Source organism: Pelophylax lessonae (genome assembly GCF_965119305.1).
Source record: "Pelophylax lessonae genome assembly, chromosome: 11".
In the NCBI taxonomy this organism is placed as follows: domain Eukaryota; kingdom Metazoa; phylum Chordata; class Amphibia; order Anura; family Ranidae; genus Pelophylax; species Pelophylax lessonae.
Window position 1 is genome coordinate 58700899 of NC_138778.1, and position 22890 is coordinate 58723788.

At 42.6% G+C, this 22890-nt stretch overlaps 1 protein-coding gene across 1 annotated transcript in view; it reads left to right on the forward strand.

Annotated features, from left to right (window-relative positions):
- The window catches only part of SLC12A5 (solute carrier family 12 member 5), a 148880-nt gene that overhangs the window by 25849 nt on the left and 100141 nt on the right, over window positions 1-22890 (forward strand). The window contains exon 2 of the mRNA XM_082272063.1: window positions 11120-11199. Within this exon, the coding sequence (XP_082128189.1) occupies window positions 11120-11199 (80 nt within the window). The remainder of the gene's footprint in view (window positions 1-11119; window positions 11200-22890) is intronic.

Here is a 22890-nt window from a genome sequence, read left to right on the forward strand (position 1 = left end):
TATACTGTGAGCAGTTGGCAGGTGGTTAAAACACATTGAAAACTCTTGGGTGTTTACTCCCCAGGCCCACTGCATTAGGGAGGGAAACTCTGGTCTAAAATTAAGGAACTGTTAAACATTTGAGGACCGCCCCACTCAGATATAATACAGCAGGGCGGCCCTCCTGCATGAAATGACGTATCTGTACGTGATTTGGTGCACAGGGTGTGGGGCACGCACAGCCGGCGACCTGCTTCCGCTGTGATTGGACACAGCGGGAGCCAATCAGTGGGTCCGGCAGACGCGATGTCCGCCTGTACCCGCCAATAATTCACAGAAGAGGCAGAACGGTGTTCTGCCAGAGAGGAAGATGGAGATCTTGTGTTTCTGCTGAGCCTGAAAATTATGCGCTCAGGTGTGAATGGAGCCTATGGGACCACTGAGCCATAATTGACCAGGTATATGGGGAGAAAAATAAGGGGGTAAAATAGGGAAAAACATATTGAACAATAAAAATCCTTAACAGGCTTTTGATAAAAAAAAAAAAAATCTCTGGTCAAAGAAAAACAAAAGGTAAGTAATTAAAAGGGCCATTACCTAATAAGTTTACTTTATATTGCGTACAGTAAACATGCGGTACCTTTCTTTTCTTCATTTCACCACTACTCTAAATTGTTGCCAGTGACCTCTGTGTGAATTTTTAATTTCATGGGAAGAGCTATTACTGACCCCGTTAGTATTTGTATTTTTTATGACTTTTTAGCAGCAATTAAAATTATTTTGGGCTTTTTCATCTGGATTTGGTCTGGTGGCCCTTTTATGTTTCTATGGTTTGAGCTACTGTTGGGTGCCCATTAAAGGAAGCCTTGCAGTGTGGGAGCTGCAGCCTCACCAGAGCTGTTGAGTTTGTATGACATTTTCCTTCATCTGGTATACATGCAAATCTAAAAGTTCCCAGCATTTCCTTGAGTATATTGTTCTGCCCTTTAATTATAGGACAGCTCTCAGTCCTGTAAATTGGCTAATTATGCTATACTGTGGGGACCAAGGAGGAGACTCATGTATACCACCATATTGGAAGTAGTAGGTATTTCTTGGGGCTACAGAATAAATTTGTGTGCAACGGTTGCAAGGAGAAGGGGCTTACCGTGTCTGCTGTAAATTGAATTTTAACTTTGCCATTATGGACAAGTACTGGTTCACTTTAAATATTTCTCTGAAAAGCCAGTCCTTCATTCCATCACCATCTTCATTGCAGTTTGGCTTCTATATCCTGAAGACTCAGTATTCTATTGTCTAAAACCACAATTAGCACTCTAGGGAGTCTCAGCTAATACACATGTCTGAATGCCAACTGACCTTTTACAAGCTGAACACCTGCTGCACTCAACACTAGCATTTGTACCATGAAACTACCACCACTGCAGATGCTTTGTTGGCATTCCAGACAGATTTTTACATCCCAAGCAAGAAAATATATTTCTCTTGGGTGAAGAGGGATGATGCATATTCCTTCTGAAGGAAATTTCCTAGAAAACTATAAATGCTCTAGGTTTTCTGAACCCATGTGCACATTTCTCTGGATGGAGAGGTTCATGGGATGGTGAAATCTGGTACTGCAGGTCAACCAGATGTGATTCCATAGGTGACCCAATGTATGTTTGTGATCAGACAGTTCCCTCTGCGTTTTGACAGGGAATCATAGGAGTTAAAGGAATATCACTCACCAGAATGGGACTTTCCTTTTATTCATTAGCAGTCAGCAGGAACAAATTCTGATGCAATTTTGTAGAACGGTGCTGTATCGTGGTGTGGAACACTTCAGAATTTGTTCCTGCAGGCTGTGATTGAATAACAGAGAAAACTCTTGCATTTGTATATTTCTTTGATGAAAAATTATAGGATTTGCTGACAGAAGTGAGCCACCACCTGTACCAGGGGGTTCCAGAGGGGTGTGAAACATGAGCTCATCTGTATTACCATACGTAGTAAAGAACCGTGGGGTATTGGGACCTTTCAAAGTTGCCTATTCGAGGGTTCTAAAGCAAATTTAGGAATGTATTTTCTTGTAGAATTAAATTCCCAATTTATGTTTCAGTTTTAGAAAGAACACAGAGAGGTTCCAACTAGGGATCGACCGATTATCGGCAAAGCATATGCACTTTCCCCGATATATCAGAATCGGTCCCTGAGGTTACCAATATTGCCGATATTTCTGGAAAGTGCTTGTACTGGAGTAATGCCTGCAGCTAGAGGCATCACTCTGGTACCAGCGTCCATAGCCGACGGTCGGCTGTCTTGTAATGTCAACCAATATGGCTTAGAAGCCACTCGGCTGTCATTACAAAGAGCGGGAGGGGACGTCCCCCCCTCCCGCCACCTTCAGCGGCTCGCCCGGGTCTCCTGTCCCACTGGGAGACCCAGGCAACCAGCCTGCACGGCCGCCGAAGACCCGATAAAAGCCGCATTCAGCTCTGATCGGGTCTCCATGTAAAAACCCGGAAGTGATGACATGACATCACTTCCGGGTACTCGGCGCCAAATTCAAAAAAATTACAGCATTCAAAACAGCCAGATCCCTCCATAAGAGTACCTGTCAAGAAAGAAAAATAAAGAAAAAAAATTTTAATGTACGAAAATATTGGCCAATATCGGCCGATACCGATAAACGATGACCAAAATATCGGTATCAAAAACAAAAGAGGATGTGTTGGGCGCTTGTGCCAAAAGGTGGGGTCCCTGCTTGGATGGAAGAAAAGAGAGGGGACTTCCCGGTGGTACAAAGTTCCAATGCTATTACGGAGGGCAGCGCTGTAAACAGGCAGAAGCCGAAATCCCGCTGGCACACAAAAGAAGAAAGGACAGGCGCCGCTGAGCGAAGCAGTGAAAGTTTATTGCGTAATGTACATTACAAACTTACAATAAGGCAGTAGTTTATCCTCATGGCTCCTGAGTCCCTTCCATATACGTAGTGCTTCCGCCCTCCGGCCGAACCAGCAGCCGGGAGATGACAAAACCTCAGGGAAGCCAATGGGGGGAGACGGATCAAGCTAGGACCTGAGGAAGAAGCTTTGTGCGCATGCTCCAAAACGCGTTACGTCATCATCAGTGGACGTGCGGCTTACCGCTGTCCTAGCTTGATCCAGCTCCCCCCATTGGCTTCCCCGAGGTTTTGTCATCTCCCGCCTGCTGGTTCGGCTGGAGGGCGGAAGCACTACGTATATGGAAGGGACCCAGGAGCCATGAGGATAAGCTACTGCCTTAATATAAGTTTGTAATGTACGTTATGCAATAAACTTTCACAGCTTCACTCAGCGGCGCCTGTCCTTTCTTCTTTTAAAATATCGGTATCGGTATTGGTAATAAAAAAACAATATCAGTCGATTACTAGTTCCAACCTCCTCCCACATTCATTTATCCTGCTCTTTACTTTTTTTAAAAAAATGTCTCCATATTTTGTTATTTCTTTCCAAGTAAAACTTGGAAAAATGGACAACTATCATTTTGCAGGGAATGTAGTTTGCTGAGTAGAGGGAATACGAAGAGTCTCTATTTAATTGTAATGATAGTTCTGGATAATGACAGAGAAGTCTACATACGTAATGAGAGAAGCAGCAGGATGGTAGTTATCAGGGGAATGATGAGGATGATGATGACAGCATACTGGGAGTTACAGACAGATCCCGTCTGTTCATTTCTCGACTTTAGTGCTGTGAAATGTCTTAATTGATTCTCTGCTCATCAAGAAGAAGGCGCAGTGCTTGTCCAATGAAGAAGTAATGCTGTTAAATTTGTGCTCGGAGACTTTGGTTCCTGCATTTGGTACAGTTAACTTACATCTGTGTGGTTGTTATGGCTCTGGAGCTTCCCACAGTCCAACATCAGAGCATGACCTTTTGTACTAGTACTCCCTAGTAGGTACTTGTCTTTGTAAGCTTGTGTTATTTACACCACATACCTTTGCTTGTAAAGCCGTGGTTTAGTCACGGTCACGGCACTGTTTTCTGCAATATAAACTGAACAAATGTATTTCATATCACTGATAGCGGGCATTAAAGTCCAATACCACCTTCCTAAGAAATATGAAATAATAATAATGAACTCATCAAATTTGTAACTAGTTGTAGATACATGTATTTTATTTCCATGCACTTGTACAATCACTTAGAGCAGGGGTGTCAAACTCAATTTAATCGTGGGCAGAGTTGTATAAAGTACTCAAAACCCATACTTGAGTAAAAGTACAAGTGCTCGATCAAAAAGTGACTTGAGTAGAAGTACTAAAGTAGTCAACATTTTTTGTACTTAAGTATCGCAAGTAGTTTTTTTTTTAAATTTTGCTACTCAAGTACTGAAAGTAAAAGTACAAGTACTGTGTTATGTAGTTATTAAAGAAAGAAGTCAAAAGTTTGAACATCATATTGTTTTTTATTATTTCAAATGCAGCTTTTATTTATACATACAGTAGCATTTATTTTCGTATGCGCTGATAATACACATGTTTTGAGCTTCATGAAACCTGCCATCTACTGTTCTGGCAGTGGTAATTTTTATAATAGTAACGAGTAACTATGCAGCACAAAAAAAAAAATATTGGAGTAGAAGTATTGAAATCATTGGAAAAATGTAGTGAAGTAAAAGTGGAAGTAGGAGAAAAAAATTCTACTCTAGGAAAGTACAGATACCGCCTTTCGGTACTTAAGTACAGTAGTGAAGTAGTTCTACTTAGTTACTATACATCTGTGATCGTGGGCTGCATCAGCATTTTGGTTGCCCTCAAAGGGATGTTTGAATCTGTAAGACTATATAAATGTTTTTACTCTATATCATATTAAATAATTGCCTCTGTATTCATTTATTACTGGTTTTATTAAGCTGTGAAGGGTAGGTGCAGACTGGCATGGTGCCCACTCACACTTCTGTAGCAGGTGATGCAAGTCTGAAAAGGAGGGATGAACACCACTGGTATCATCCACAAGAAACCGGTTCTGCCACGGTATTCTGTCTGAGCAGCCTCCAAAAAAGTTTCTTATGGATGATACCAGTGGTGTGCGACCCTCCTTTTCAACTTGTAGCATTGTATTATTCTCATAATAATTATAAGCAGATGTCAAGAGCCCCCCCATCATTAGAAGTCAATAGTCCTCCATCCTCCCTTACATCAGAGTGCACCCCCCCATGTGCTGCTGCCAGGAAAAAGCTGGGAAGCAGAAAGTGCAGGGTCTGGAGCAGGATCAGAGGAGGGCTGAAGTCAGTTGCCAGAGTCTGCTGAATGATGAGAACAGGGGGTGCTGCAAGTGCACAGAGAGGTGCAGGATCTGTAGGAGGAGTTCTGTCATCCTCTCTGCTGCCGACTGCTGAAACAGGGTGGGGACAGAGACATGGGGGGTGCCACAGTTGCAGAAGATGTGCGAGGGCCACATTAAATGGCCTGCAGGGCCAGATTCGGCCCACAGGCCTTGCGTTTGACACATGTGACTTAGAGTATCCACACAACCCTAAGTGAGATAATTCTTCTTATTACTATTATACAGGATTAATATAGCGTCAACAGTTTGGTTAGACAGTACCGTTACAATGTAATTCAATAAAGGAGGAATCAGAGGGCCCTGCCTGTTAGAGCTTAGAATTTAAAAGGGAGGGTCAAGAGATACAAAAGCTAATAACTGCGGGGGATGAGCTGATGGAGAAAAATAAAAGTACAGCTGTTAGGTGGGGGCAGGACAGACTTGTCTGAAGAGAAGGGTTTTCAGGGATGGCCAAAATGAGGACAAAGAAGGAGACCAATTGGGGTAGGGAGCTCCATATGATGGGAGATGCTTGGGAAAAGTCCTGAAGATAAGCATGGGAGGAGGTGACAAGGGAGTTAGAGAGCAGAAGGTCTTGGCAGGAACGAAGAGAACAATTTGGTTGGTATTTGGAGACTAGGTTATTCATATTTTGCTTGCCATTGTGCTTAGAAATAATGCTTTGCATTCGGAGTTAGTAAAGTTAAAGTGTATGTAAATCCCTAAAAATGAACCTCCAATATTTGCTCCCTTGGTCTGTAAAATACACCATTGGAAGCATTATGTTATAGCTGTTTGAGAAGTGAAAAAAAAAACAAAATCAAATAATCTTCTCTATACTTCATGTATTATCTCAAAGAGAACCCCGAATTCATATCGTGGACTGTAGAATGGTTATAATGTTGTAAACATCTGAGTAGTTTAGCAAAAGACAGTGGTCAGGGCTGACACCAATCACCCCACAAAAAAGCTTTTTGTTGTCAGCCCACAGCAGGGCATAGTAGCTAAATGCATTTTCTGACAGATCAACTGGTATTATTTATATATACTTGCAGTTGCAGGGTCTTTTAAAGGTGCATGCATTCCAAAAATGTATTGAATATATACATTTTTTCTTTTCATTTTTGCTTGGCATACACAATATCTATAGACCGCTATTTACTGCTGACCCACAGAACAGTACAGTAATTTAAACAAAAAAATTTCCCCAAGGGCTCCAATTTATTGCCAGCTTTTTGAGTAGGTTCAGATGGAAGGGCTGCAACACAAAGCCAACAAAACAAATCCATCACTCTTGCCAGCTATCTAGCAAAAATAAATAAAAAATGATTACAAATTATGTTAAAAACAGAGGTTTTAGATGCACAACATTTACAAATATATGTGTAAGCCGCAATGTCTCATCAAGACCCCCTGTATAATATGGTCCTAACTCTAAAGTCTCATACACACAGGCCGAATATAAGCCATTACAGTAGAAATCGGCCAACTTTTGGTCCATGTGTACAGCTGCTCGCCCGGCAGAAGCCAATCTCACTACCAGCTTCTTTTAAACAAGCATTCTTGAAAACCAGCAGCCAATCAGCATATATTCAGCACTTGCAGCCAATGGCTACGAGCGCTGACCGGTGTGCTCGGGCGTAGGCAGGGGCGGTCCCCCTGTCACAATACAATAGCACAGCGGGGGGAGATTGCTGTACTAACATTGCATAGTTAGTACGGCGACCTCTTATTTTTGTTTCTTTCAGTCCTTTGGGTTGAACGAAAAAAACTTCACGTGTGTACTAGGCTTAAAGCCTAACTCCACTTTTGTTGAGAAAAAAACATCCCCCTCTGGGTGATCTATGTACAGTGCAGGAATTATAACAACCTTTGTTGGAGATTTCTATCTTTGTTATTCTAAAGAAATCACTGTTTGTTCCTCTGTGCTGAATGAGTCTAATGGGAGTGGTTTCATAATTATCAGTCAGCTGTGCAGCTGCAGAGCACGAAGGTGACAATTTACTCTGATCTTCCAGTCATCAGTTCTAGGTGTAGTGATGGAAGGTGGATAGGCTGTCACTTTCAGTCTCTCTGTCCTATACCTTTGTGTTGTGTGGTTATGACCAGGATCATAGTTATGTTTTATGGAGGCCCATTGCATTTCCATAAAGGGGCCTCATTGTCTCTCTAATATCCATCTCAAAGGAAATTTCCCTAGTGATTGTTTTCATAGCTTTGTATAGAGTATCCTTCCTCAAAGTATGTGTAATGGACCTGTTTGCCATGGGTCTACACCAACCTTGCACTGCTGCCCCCGCAATGTTTACATTTTGGAGTGAGTGTACAGCCACCTACATTGGGTAGAACTGCTTGCAAAAAGGAAAAAGAGGTGAGGAGAGGTGTAAGGGGTGCAGGAGGATTCAGAGGAGGGCAGGTGGAGTACTGGAAAGGGGGTGCAGAGTTGAGCAGTGGGGGTGCAGAAGTTAGCAATGGCGGAATAGGGGTGCAGTGGTGTTAAAGCGGTGCGGTGTAAAGCGTGGTGTAGGGGTGCAGAGGTGAGAAGTAGGGGTGCAGTGATATAAAGAGGAGGCAGGAGTGAGTGAGTGTGCAGAGGTTAGTAGTTGTGATGGGATCAGGGTATAGAGGTAAGTAGTTGTGATGGGATCAGGGTATAGAGGTAAGCAGTTGTGATGGGATCAGGGTACAGAGGTAAGCAGTTGTGATGGGATCAGGGTACAGAGGTAAGCAGTTGTGATGGGATCAGGGAACAGAGGTAAGCAGTTGTGATGGGATCAGGGAACAGAGGTAAGCAGTTGTAATGGGAACAGGGTACAGAGGTAAGCAGTTGTGATGGGAAAAGGGTACAGAGGTAAGCAGTTGTGATGGGATCAGGGTACAGAGGTAAGCAGTTGTAATGGGAACAGGGTACAGAGGTAAGCAGTTGTGATGGGAACAGGGTACAGAGGTTAGCAGTTGTGATGGGATCAGGGTACAGAGGTAAGCAGTTGTGATGGGAACAGGGTACAGAGGTAAGCAGTTGTGATGGGAACAGGGTACAGAGGTAAGCAGTTATGATGGGAATAAGGTACAGAGGTAAGCAGTTGTGATGGGAACAGGGTACAGAGGTAAGCAGTTATGATGGGAATAGGGTACAGAGGTAAGCAGTTGTGATTGGATCAGGGTACAGAGGTAAGCAATTGTGATGGGATCAGGGTACAGAGGTAAGCAGTTGTGATGGGAACAGGGTACAGAGGTAAGCAGTTGTGATGGGATCAGGGTACAGAGGTAAGCAGTTATGATGGGAATAGGGTACAGAGGTAAGCAGTTGTGTTGGGAACAGGGTACAGAGGTAAGCAGTTGTGATGGGATCAGGGTATAGAGGTAAGCAGTTGTGATTGGATCAGGGTACAGAGGTAAGCAATTGTGATGGGATCAGGGTACAGAGGTAAGCAGTTGTGATGGGATCAGGGTACAGAGGTAAGCAGTTGTGATGGGAACAGGGTACAGAGGTAAGCAGTTGTGATGGGATCAGGGTACAGAGGTAAGCAGTTATGATGGGATCAGGGTACAGAGGTAAGCAGTTGTGATGGGATCAGGGTACAGAGGTAAGCAGTTGTGATGGGATCAGGGTACAGAGGTAAGCAGTTGTGATGGGATCAGGGTACAGAGGTAAGCAGTTTTGTATGAGGGATACAGAAATAAATGGTGCAGGGTGCAGAAGTGAGTGATGGATGAATTGTACAAAGGTTCGGAATAGAGGAGGTGTTCTGAGTTTAGCAGTGAATGCAATATATAGTGTTAGCACTCGTTATCCAGACCATATGTAAGGCAAGAATTTTGTTTTCAAAAATGATTTTGCTGAGGTCTATGTTTGCCTGTCAGACTTTCACTTGTGGCACAGTGATTAAAGCATATTTTGTGGGTGAAAATACTTTGGAATAGGTGTGCTGAGTATACAGTATACAGTATACAGTGAGTAGGCTCATGTTTGGTTAACTATGCACCTTTAAGCCCCTCCCACTGTCAGCGCAGTGTGGCCATGCCCAATATTTGCCAAAATGTTCCCCCTTGCAAAGCCTAGGGGTACCCAGGTGATATTGGAATGATTGGAATGATGCTTAAGAATCTATTCTTTTTTAAATTTGAGTTTTAATTTTGTTAACAATATGTTAGCTGATTTTTTTTTTTTTTACTTTTTGCTTTAAAACGAGAAAAAAATAAGAACTAGACTTGTCTTTGCAAAGCTTTGCTGACATTTTTTAATTCAAGGGTCCAAATATAAAACTTGTTACTGTAATGTGACCCAAGACTGTTCTACTTTGGTCACAGTACAGTAAATTTTTTTATATTTGGACCCTTGAAATAAAAAATGTAAGAACCCCTATTATAGGTTTTCAAACTACATAAACATTCACTTTATCCACGTGTATTTGTCAAATGCTATTCCTAAGTGTAGAAACCACTGTGTAGTGTCTAAGGCTGCATTCAGCCATAGAGAAAACTATCATCTGTTGCATCGTTTGTTGCTAGGCATTTCAGCTTTTTTAGCTTTTCTATTTGCTTGTATTCATTTTTTATTATTATTATTCATTTATTGTTATTTTTTTTTTCGTTAGGCTAAGAGGTTAGAGTTAAGGTTAGGTTAGGGTTAGGATAAGGAGTTGGGGTTAGGGTTAGTATTTGGGGTTAGGGTTATATATTATTTATTATTTATTTATTTTTTGTTAGGGTGTTAATACTACTACTAATAATAATATTAATAATAATAATAGTAATAATAATAAATGAATGAATAAATGTGAAATAAATACACAAATAAATAAAAATAATCATAAATAATTAATAATAAATACATTCAATAAATAAGTAGTAAGTAAATAAATAAATAATTAACCCCTAACTTAAACCTCTAAACCTTTAAAAAATAAATTAAATAATAATAATAATAAATAGCAAAACACCCTAACACAAAATTAAGTAAATTAAAGTAAGTAAATTATTATTACTATTATTATTATTATTATTATAGTAATAGTATTTTTTTTGTGGTTGGGTGTTTATGTATTATTATTTTTTATTATTATTATTAATAATAACAATAATAATCTATTTATATTTTTTTAAGGTTAGGGGTCAATTATTATTTATGTATTATTACATATTATTCATTTATTTTATTTATTTATTATTTATGATGATTTTTGCTATTTCTGTATTTATTTTACAGTTATTTATTCATATATTATTACTATTTTTTTTTTTACATTTTTTTCATTTGAGCAGAAAATCTTGCAAACATGTGCCCGAAACGCTCAAATCTGCCTGATTCGAGCTACAAAAGAAGCTCCAGAACTTTTTTTGAGCTTTAGGCGTTTGGCTTCAGGTGACTTGGAGTGGAGATGTGAACCATTAATAAAATTGATTTTTTTTCTCCTCCAGTGTTTTGGAGCTTTGAGCTTCAACCTACAAAACGCTGCGGTTTGAATGGGGCCTAACAGCTCTATGTCCCTTGTGCTTCTGTGGCCTAATAGTAGCCATCACATAGTCTGTAATGGTCATAGTTTGACCCTTGGCTATGTCCTACTATCTGACCCGGGGGGGGGGGGGGCAAGCAGTATAAATCGGCCCTGGCAATTGTGTACATTTCAGATTTCCTCTTCTGCTTCTCAGATATTCAGCTCCCAAGATACAATGAGAGCTTTCCTCATGCTCATACATGAGCTCTGTTGTTAATCAGCAGGATGTAGAGATGGACTATATGCAAACACGTAGCTCCTGGGGATATCAAGCCAAAGAGTGCTTCTCATTTGCATTTTTGCTGCTCTCTAAATAGAATGAAAATGAATGATGATGCATCTTTCTTTTTTCAGGAGATGGAAATCCCAAGGAAAGTTCCCCATTCATCAACAGTTCGGAAATTGATACAGGCAAAAACATGGCTTTGTTTGAGGTAAGAAGCAATCAAAAGTAATCAAGTCAGAGCAATGGAAGATGATAATTTATTGGCTGTTTTATTCCTTACTAAAGACCGCGGTGCATGCAGAGATAATGGTTGTGCGTACGTCATGAAAGATAGCATGGCAGCACTAATGAATCTATAGTTATTAATTATTTTTGCATAAAATATTATTATATAGTTAACCACTTTACCACCGTAGGATTTTGCTGTCTTACGTCCGGGCCACTTTTTGCGATTCGGCACTGTGCAACTTTAACGGACAATTGCGCGGTCGTGCGACGCGGTACCCAAACAAAATTTTTTTCCCCACAAACAGAGCTTTCTTTTGGTGGTATTTGATCACCTGTGCAATTTTTACTTTTTGCGCTATAAACAAAAAAAGAACGTAAATTTTGAAAAAAAAACAATATTTTTCACATTTTTTTATATGAAATTCCTCCCCAAAAAAATGTAAAAATCAAAATTTTTTTACATTTTTGGCCAATTTGTTTTCTGCTACCTATGTTTGGTAAAAAAAATCACAATAAGCGTATTTTGATTGGTTTGCGCAAAAGTTATTGCTTTTACTAACTAAGGGAAAGATTTATGTCATTTTTGGTGTTAATGGCGGCGATCTGCGATTTTTTTTTGCGGGACTGCGACATTGCGGCGGACAGATCGGACCCTTGACTGACATTTTTGACACTTTTAGGGGTACCAGTGACATTACTACAGTAATCAGTGCTATAAATATGCACTGTTACTGTAAAAATGGCACTGGCAGGGAAGGGGTTAATTTTATTGGAGAGGGAGGGGTTAATGTATGCCTGGTGCTTACTGACGTGTGTGGGGGGAGGTGACTGAGTGACACAGGGACAGATCGGATGTTCAGCTATGCTGAATCCTGCAATCTGTCACTGTCTGTCACTTAGGAGATCCGCCCGCTCTGTTTACACAGGCGGGCGGATCTCCTCACTCGATTACCCGACGATCGGTGGAAGAGCGGCGCCGATCACCGCCGCCCCTCCCCTGGCCCGACTCCCGCTGTGAATGGTTACAGCGGGAGCGAGCCTCCGGCAGCATGCGAGCGGCGCCCACAAGGGGAGGAGTCCAGCGACGTAGGTCTACGTCGCTGGACGATAACTAACCACTTTGCCGCAGTAGAGCTCGAGTGAGCGGTCGGCAAGTAGTTAATGACCAGGCCCTATTTTGTGATTCGGCACTGCATTGCTTTAACGGACAATTGCGCAGTCGTGCGACGCTGTACCCAAATAAAATTAATGTCCTTTTTTCCCCACAAATAGAGCTTTCTTTTGGTGGTATTTGATCACCTGTGCGATTTTTATTTTTTGCCCTAAAAAACATTAAAAAAGCAACAATTTTGAAAAAAAAACAATATTTTTCACATTCTGCTATATAAAATTCTCAAAAAAAAATCAAAATTTTTTAACATTTTAGGCCAATTTGTTTTCTGCTACATATTTTTGGTAAAAAAAATCACAATAAGCGTATTTTGATTGGTTTGTGCAAAAGTTATTGCGTCTATTTTATTGTTTTTTTTTTTTTTTACTAGTAATGGCGGCGATGTGCGGGACTTTGACATTGTGGTGGACAGATCGGACCCCTAACTGACATTTTTGACACTTTTGGGGGTACCAGTGACATTACTACAGTAATCAGTACTAAAAATATGCACTATTACTGCAACAATGACACTGGCAGGGGATAACCCTAGGGGTGATCAATGGGTTAAATGTGACCCTAGGGGAGTGATTCTAACTGTGGGGGGGCGTGGCTTCTGAGATGACCATAGAGACATGTGATCCTATATAGCAGGATCACATGAGCTCTGTGATCATTTCAGGGAGAAGAACACAGCCGACCGTCCTTCTCTCTCAGCGGGGAATGATCGCGGGTGTCAGGCGGTAATTGGCTTTCCCGCTGCCGAGTGGGGGCGGGAGCGCGCCGGCAAAGGCGCGTGCTCGCCCCCTAGCTTCCTGCCACAGTAAAGAGAGCCACCCTGCCGCAGTGAAAAGGCGGCGGGTGGTCGGGAAGTGGGTAAAAAGTATATACCAGAATTATAAAGAATGGTGTGGATTGGTTTATATTCATTTACCCAAGTGTTTTTATTACTGCGATTAAAAGCATTAAACTGCATTTTGGTGCATACACTTATATATCAGAGTACCCCCAGCACCCCTCCCAGTCTTTTGGTCAACTGTCCCCAATCTCAACAGGGCCTTCTCATGTGCACCATAAGTCCACTCGCCTATGAAATCCCAAGTAGGAGTATTCAGAAGTTTATACAAATGAATAGGATTGCAGAGTGCATGGGTGGGCCCAGCCGTGTGACCAGTGATCGGTCATCAATATCTCATTGGATCAGGGCGGAGTAGTATATCACTAGGAGTGGAAGTTGGGGGCAGGGGTTGCTCCAATATAAGTGTAATTGCACCAAAGGTTTTTAAAACCCAATTTCAGTTCAAACTTTTTCTTTTGGTAGCGGGGGATACGTCCTCTTTCAAGTTTTTATTGGTATCTATCCCTGTTGGGAACATTTTGATGCTCTACTTAAATGGTTGTCCTACTACTGGTGCCTTACACCTCAGGTATAGCTGTATCCTCTTATTGACTTGTATTCTTTTCCAGCCAGTGTATGGAATGCAACTGAACCAGGGCCAGATTAACGTAGGGGCTATTGGAGCTGCAGCTCCAGGCCCCTACCTTTATATAGGCCCCGGGTTGGCCATATTCACTGTTACCGCTCTTCTGTCACTTGTAAACACAGAAGCAGAGGCGTAACTAGAACCTTCAGGGCCCTGATGCAAGAAACCATGAAGGGCCCCCCAGACCCCTGGCCGGGGCCCTTACCTTCAAGCCCAGGGCTCTTCCCACTAATCCTGGGGCTCTTTACACTCGTTGCATGGCCTTTTATTTCAGTCCCGCAGCAGGATTCTTTCACAAGTTCTGCAGTGGGCCCCCTTTCTACAATCTTGGGGCCTCCCCACAGTGGTGCAATGCCAGGGTCCGGTCGCAAGTGTGACCTTTGCGATCCTAAAAGTTCACCCACTGGTTTGTTACCGGGCCCCCTGGAGCATGGGGCCCGGTAGCGATTGCAACCCCTGCAACCCCTGTAGTTACGCCCCTGCACAGAAGTCTGGCTTCTATGCTCGCTTCCCCAGGCAGCTCCCTCAGAACCTCCCCACACAGCACGAAGGCTGGACAAGGAGGGACAGTTACCGATGCATGGATGTGTTTATGGGCTTCAGAGACAGCATCCCATGTTGAATTAGGCATGCATGGCTGCACCCTTCCTCCTCTGGGTGCATGCCAAGGCACCACCCTTAAGGCCCTTCAAAATCCTCAGCACCAAGCCCATGATGCTCTTAATCCGGCCCTGAACTGAACCGAGTTCCCCATCCACATATTCAGTTTCAAAATACAATGACACGGCGGGGAGACCCCGCCACCCTGCTGTCAGAATACACAGATCAGCACTGCAACCTATTGGCTGCAGTGCTGATTGAACTGGAATTTTCCAGCAGTTCATGAGAAGTTGATCATGAGCAGTAACGGCCATACGTGGATTCGCCCAGTTGCAGCTGAAATGGCTGAATTTTGATCCATGTATGGCCAGTTTAACCACCCACAGAGTAGACATGTGCATGACGAAAAAATATGTTTTGTTTCGTTTAGATTTGTTAATCTAGTTATTTTGTTTCGTTAAATTTGGTTGATTCACTCAATTCATTTTCGGGATTCGTATTCAAAATTAGTTTTATGTCTTTATTAAATTTTCTTCAAATTTACAGATTTTTTTTCGATTCGAAAAACGTTCAATTCGATAAATTTTTAATCGGGTGAATCGAAAACTTTAGATTTTTATTTTTTTTCGATTTGAATGTGGCAAAGTGAACAAACAAAAAAAAAAATCGTCATCAAATGATTAGAAAAACCGGAAGGTTTTACCCCCTTAATGACCAGGCCATTTTTTGCAATAAGGCACTGCGCTATTTCAACTGAAAATTGCGCATGCGTACGATTTTTAGTGGGACTGCAACATTGTGGCAGACAGATCGGACCCCTAACTGACACTTTTGAGGGGACCAGTGAGACTAATACAGTAATCAGTGCTAAAAATATGCACTGTTACTGTACTAATGACACTGGCAGGGAAGGGGTTAACACCAGGGGCGATCAAAGGGTTAAGTGTGCTCCTAGGGAGTGCTTTCTAACTGTGTGGGGGTGGACTCACAGGATGAACACAGAGGCCTGTGTTCCTAAATAGGAGGAGCACAGGATCCCTGTGTTTATCTGACAGAACAGCGGTCTGCCGTTCTGTCTCCATGGGGAGCGATCACGGGTGGCCGATGGACATTGCGTCCGTCGGACCCACTGATTGGCTCCCCCTCTGGCGGTGCGCGCACACCTCCACTATCTGTTACACAAAGCGACGTACAGGTACGTTGTTTCGCGTAATAGAGTTGACATGCCGCCGTATTTATGGCGGCTGGTTGACCAATGGTTAAATCAACTTTGGCTTAACAAAAACAGCATTATTTCGAAATGGTACTGTAAAAATACACAGTCTTTGATTTTAGAAATATGTTTACAGTTCGAATTTGACTGGAATTTGATGTAAAATTCAATTTGAATTTCTGAAATTCGGATGAATTTTATTTAGTTAATCCGAGCATTCGGTAAACTTTGTTTATACTGCAATTCGAGTATTCTGATATATCGGAATCTCCGAATAACAAAAAAGTTGCCTGAAAATAATTATTCAGAACGAAATGAACAGCACAAGTCCACCATAGAGATTGCCCTATCTGCTGCCTAAGTTTGGAGGTTATAACTAATCCTCTCCTCAAGATGTTGGAGGAAAGCAACTGTCAATGAACCTGTTCCGGACCACCCACCACAGATATACTGCGGCAGGCAGCCCCTCCTGCGCGAACCGACGTAGTCCTACGTCAGTCGTTCGCCTGCTGCTAGGAGGCGAGCGCGCGCCGCCAGCGGCACGCTCCCACCCCCACTCGGCAGCAGGGACTCCGATGCATGGGGCCGGCGGCTCCGATTGCCGCCGACCACCCGCGATCGCTCCCTGCTGAGAGAGAAGGACGGTCAGCTGTTGTAAACACAGCTGACCGTTCTTCTCCCTGGAATTATCAGAGTGCCTGTGATCCTTCGATATAGGATCACAGGTCTCTATGATCATTTCAAAAGCCCATCCCCCATACAGTTATAAAGCACTCCCCTAGTCTTACATTTAACCCCTTGATCACCCACAGTGTTAACCCCTTCCCTGCCAGTGTCACTATTACAGTAACAGTGCATATTTTTAGCACTGATCACTGTAGTAATGTCACTGGTCCCCCCAAAAGTGTCAAAAATGTCAGTTAGGGGTCCGATCTGTCCGCCGCAATGTCGCAGTCCCGCTAAAAATCACGGATTGCCGCCATTACTAGTAAAAAAAAAAAAAAACAATAAAAATTACAATCTTTCCCGTAGTTAGTAGACGCAATAACTTTTGCGCAAACCAATCAAAATACACTTATTGCGATTTTTGTTCCAAAAATATGTAGCCGAAAACAAATTGGCCTAAAATGTTAAAAAAATTTGATTTTTAAATTTGTTTTTGGGGAATGTTATATGGCAGAATGTGAAAAATATTTTTTTTTTATATTCAGAACTGTCGCTCTTTTTTTGTTTATAGCACAAAAAATAAAAATGGCAGATGTGATCAAATACAACCAAAAGAAAGCTCTATTTGTGGGGAAAAAAGGACATCAATTTTATTTAGGTACAGCGTCGCACAACCGGGCAATTGTCCATTAACGTAACGCAGTGCCGAATCGCAAAATATGGCCTGGTCATTAAGGGAGGAAAATCCTTCCGGTCCAGAAGTGGTTAATTAAGCTTTGTGCTTTCTTTAGTGTAATTCTAACAGTACAATTGTTTGATGAATGAATAACAAGTGTTTTTTTGTCAAAAATAAGGCAGGAGATGGCACAGCCTCTATGGGAGACTTCCAGTCTGACACTCTTTTTTTAGTTTGACTGTTTGCCTGGAAGGTAATACAAATACCGGTAAATAATAAATGATCAAGTAATTAATTATAGGGTGCACTTTGATAACAATTCAAGAGAGGAAATCACTGAAAATCTATTTTTTTTTTAAACTTATCCAAAAACAAAAAGTGTAATATATTGCAGCTTACCAGTCCATGATGTGGTGGCTGCATTCATTTTCTTATATATAGATGATCAATTTAACACAGCGCTTGCATACATAAATAAAAAAGGCATAAATATAATCATGTGACTCAAAAAGATATTTGCCTCCAAATATCTTTTTGAGTCACATGATTATATTTATGCATTTTTTATTTATGCATGCAAGCGCTGTGTTAAATTAATAATTTATATATTATTTACTTGGTGAACAGCAGCTGCAATATCCACACACACACTTATTAGACTTACTTTAGGTTAGCGCGGGTCTATTTTTCAATTGCATTCATTTTCTTCATTCAGGTTTTTTTTTATCCTTTTTTTTTACCTGGTAATACTTTTTTCTTTTTTTTTTAAGCCCGTGGTGTGTGAAACACACTCAAAAGACTTACACCCGGTGCATAAAAAAGTGCACACACGCAAACATGGACACACAAAAAGTGCACAAGGCGTACACATGGCCCTCCTCCGAAGAGGAAGGGCCCTGACCCTGATCCCCCGGGGCGCGAAGCTCCTGACAGGGACTGAGGTACTCACTTTGGTCCACCCAGCCGAAGCCGGGCAGACCCCATTCTTCAGGGGGACTGCCGAAACAGCCCACCCCGAGTACTAGGTGGGGCTCCCCCGAAGGGAGACGGCGAACTAAGCCAAAAGGCCATATCCACCCCCTCCCAAGACTTACAGGGCAGGCCCGAGGACCTACGCCATCAAAGTCGTGCAAAAGTGCTCAACCAAAAGGGACAAACGTGACACACAACAAAGAAAAACAGAGTGGGGAAAAGGGAAGTGGAGAAGTGCTGGGTAGTGCCTAAGTGCAAGACCTCGGCAGGCCCCCCGGCCAGGAATAAAAAATTCCTCTGGTGTTGGCCAAAAGGCCCACCCCAAGAGGCAGGTGCTTGAAAAAGTGTGATGGTGCAGTGACCAAGGTGCCACAAAAACTCAGGTGAGCTGCCCCTCACCAGTGAGATTGAGGCACCCCTGGGCTGCCACCCCAGGGGCACATACACCACGGGCTTTTTCGGTCTCAGCCCCCGGCCAGACCCCGTGTAGCCCTATCCCATCAGGAGGCATGAGAATTTTAGACAGCTTAGGGAGAACCTGCCTTCAACTGGGGACAAGCCTTTTGCAAGGCCAGATTCAACCCAGGAGGAAAGGTTCCCCCACCACCATCCGCCATTCCTTACCAATCACATCCAGGAGCAGTACTAACCGGAAAATTGGCGAAACCGGCTTTCCCGCTCCCTTCAAACTGACAGGGGCGGACCCATTCAAATCAGGAAGGCATTGGAACCATCCGGCTTTCTCTGGTTTGGCCTACTCCAGTCCCCCGGTTGTTCCGGGGCGCCCTGGTTAACTTCGGCCACCACCGATACTAACCTTCCGGCTCCATTCCAACACTGATAAGAACAGATACTACACTTGATCTTAGCCAAAAGGCCGAGAAGCGACCTTTTACCTGGTAATACTGCAAATAACACACTTTTGGTCCCTTTTATAGCCTGCACACCAGATTTTGTTCAGCCGAAAAGTCGGAGTCGGTTGTCGGAAGCATCATACTAACAAGCCGACAATCGGCCGATCGGACGTTGGCCGAAAATTCACGGCCAACAATCGGTGCGTGTGTACGAGGCTTAAGTAGAAAAAATATTACCGTTTTTTTTTTTGCCATCTGTGTCTTATTAGAAAGATTCCCTTTCAATTTTCATCCTATAAGCTCAACGAGAGGTAAATGTCTTTCACAAATGAGGGAAATCTCCTAGACAGTTGTCATGGAAACAAATGTCCCCATTGGAAGATTTTCCTTCTATTTCTCTTCTGGTGGCAGCTCAAAATTGTGGATTTATCCTTACTTTTATTCCCAGTAACATTGGTGATCAGGATATTTTAGGAGGTTGGATCTCCCCAATGGGACAGAGAGAGCAAAAAATACAAAAACAAACCCTGGGATGTAGAAGAAAGGTTTGGAACATCAAATCTCTTACAGTAGTAAATGTTTTAAGGTTTTAGGCAATGTGTAGGTGTAAAGGGAATGTTTTTTCCTCAGAAGGCTTTTCCAGGAGTGGTGCCTGAAGGCTGGCTGTTTGCTTAAAGCGGAGTTCCAGCCTGTAAAAAAAAATATTAAAGTCAGCAGCTACAAATACTGTAGCTACTGACTTTTAATATAAGGACACTTACCTGTCCAGGGATCCCGTGTTGGCACCCCAAGCCGATCCGTCCATCAGCTCCGGGTGCAGGCGCCGGTGTTCTGCCGAAAACTCCAACTCGCCAAAATCTCCAACCATGTCATTTTCAGTGACTTTTCAGCAGCAATAATTGGAGATTTTGACAAGTTGGTGTTTTCACAGAACACCCGCAGTGTATACACTACGGTACACGTAATGGGTGGATGTTCTTAGTCTGCCCGCTACTAACCAACAACATGGCCGCCTCCAAGGCGGCGACAAGTTTTTTCCTCCTTACCCGTTGTTCTGTCAAAACAGCCAACTCTTCGTGTACTGTAGTGCAGTGGTCCTCAACTCCGGGCCTCGGGCCCACTAACAGGCCAGATTTTAAGTATTACCTTGCATTACCTTGAGATGCAGACTAGAATACTGCAATCACTGAGCAGCAAATGAGATCACCTGTGATGTAATTTAGTTATCTTGCAAACCTGGCCTGTTAGTGGGCCCTGAGGACCGGAGTTGAGGACCACTGCTGCCAGTGTTCTGTGAAAACACCAAGTGGTCGAAATCTCCAATGGAGAGTCTTTGGAAGTTATGTGGTTTGCGATTTTGGCAAATTGGAGTTTGTGGCAGAACACTGGCATCTTCACTAAGGGAAACAGGTAGTGAAGCCTTACGGCTTAAAATATAGCCAAAATATACCACGCTAGAAGCCTTGTGGAATAAAAACTAAGCAGCCAACACAACAGAAGACAGTCTGTGTACAATATATGAAACAAAAAGTGCAGCAGTATTTGTATCTAAAGTGTGTCAATGTATGTGTAAAAACCAGTGGTGGCCGGTGCTCCATGGGTCCGGGGGGGGCAACAGACGGACCACACCATACCTCCCCACCCCTGGACCACACCAGCCCGCACACCATACCCCCCCCCCCCCGGTCGCCGGCTCACTCACTTACTCACCCTAAACATGTGGAGGGCAGGCAGGCAGCAGCAGCGGCGGCGGTTTCTCCTCAGTCTCCTGCGTCTCCTCCCTCCTCCTCCTTGGCCAATGGCATGGCTTCTCCTTTTGGGCAATCGGGAAACAGGTCTCAGGACCCGCTTCCTGATTGGCCAGGAGGAGGATCTGTGTGACAATAGCGAATATTAATTTGCTATTGTCACACAACTGGGTGGGCTCAGGGCGCAGTGCTCTAAGCCCCGAGCCCACCCTTTTCTGAAGCCTATTAGAGCCTCTGGCTCTAATCACGTGCTTCAAAAAAACAAACCCTAAGGAATCTATGCGTCTGCTATGCATGTAGATTAGGGGGCCCAGACGCATGGATAGGGGTGGTGCCCCTGCGCCCCCCATGGACGGGCCGCCACTGGTAAAAACTATCAATGACTGATATCTACACAAGTAAAAATATAGGTTACTATAGCCAGGTACACATAGTGCAGTGAATAGTTTCATAGTAAATAATTTTTGTTAAAGTAACAAAAAACTCAAAACAACCTCAAAAGGATTATAAAGGACAAAACAAAAGAAAAAAGTCCAAATATTTAGAAAATGCGAATAAATCAGCCACCACCAACATCAAGGAGGCTTACCAGAGCAACTGGAACCAGTTTGGCTTATGCCTAATGGGTCAACACAGGCAGTGGTGCATCTACACCTAGTTAGGAAGGGAAGAGGATGGTTGCACTCACTTTCCACTCTGCTTTCCACAGCACAAAGTACTCCACCATCAATGAAAGTGACTCAATGGGGAATCCACATATCACAGTGGGACATAAGGTATCTTCTCAAGTTATGCTCAGTCAATGGATACCCAGAGAGAACAGACAAAAGGACCTCCACATAATGTAAAACCGTAAAAAAGAGGGTATATTTAAGGATAAAGACACTCCAAACACTTACAGTTAGGTGGATGAAGGTAGGCCTTCATCAAAATATTCAGTAGACAACATGGAGTGCAATGGCACAAATGGAGATCAACCTATATTTTTTGTTGAAGGCCTACCTTTAGCCACTTAACTGTAAGTGTTCTTAATCCTTAAATAAATCCTCTTTTTTACGATTCTACAATGTGGAGGTCCTTTTGTCTTTTCTCTCTGTGTATCTATTGACTGAGCATAACTTAACTTGAGAAGATACCTTTATGTCCCACTGTGACCTGTGGGTTCCCCATTGAGTCACTTTCATTGATGGTGGAGTACTTTGTGGTGTGGAAAGCTGAGTTGAAAGTGACGCAAGTGATTGCAACCATCCTCTTCCCTTCCTAACCAGGTGTAGATGCACCACTGCCTGTGTTGACCCATTAGGCATAAGCCAAACTGGCTCCAGTTGCTCTGGTAAGCCTCCTTGATGTTGGTGGTGGCTGATTTATTCACATATTCTAATAATGGTGTTAACAACCACTTGGGTCACAAGTTGAAGATTCACATTTCCCCTCCAATATGGACTCTAGATATAGGGACTTTTTTCTTTCGTTTGTCCTTTATAATCCTTTTGATGTTATTTTGAGTTTTTTGTTCCTTTAACACAAATTATTACATTTATTATATACTATTCACTATTCATTGCACTATGTGCACAAATCTCTGTCCGTCTTCCCCCTTTCTTCTCCTTGGTACCCTCCTTCAAGGGACACCCTCTCAGCCCCAGCAGAGATCCTTGAAGGATAAGCTTTAACACCATGTGACAATACCCCTTTTTCTTAGTTACTTATATGAAGTTCTCCATATTTTCCATCCTGGCATCTCTAATAAACTTGGTGTATGATATTGCTTTTAACACACGGCTCCTTGGTCATTACAAATGACACCTGTGGAAGTGATAAGTTCCCAACCAACAGACCCCTGAAGAAGGGTGCCTACACTTGAAACACGTTGGGTACATTTGGAACATATGTTTTATCACAGCCACTTACTGTTTGTTTTTTTTTGTTTTGTTTTTTTCACAATTTTAAACTTTATTAAAAAAAAATTAGAAAAGTCATACATAGTGACTGTTTGTGTGACCTTCTGTTGTAAGCCGTAACTTTTCCATTTGAGCGATTCTATATTGTTGTGAGACGTGTAGTTTTTGTACACATTTTTACTGTATGTATAATAAAATGATAGTTTTTATCTAATTTGATCTCAATATATTGTTTTGGATGTTTGGTCGCTCACATAGTCCCACCCCCTAGGGGGAACTTTCCCTTGCCTTACTATACAGTGGGTACGGAAAGTATTCAGACCCCCTTAAATTTTTCACTCTTTGTTATATTGCAGCCATTTGCTAAAATCATTTAGGTTCATTCTTCTTCCTCATGAATGTACACA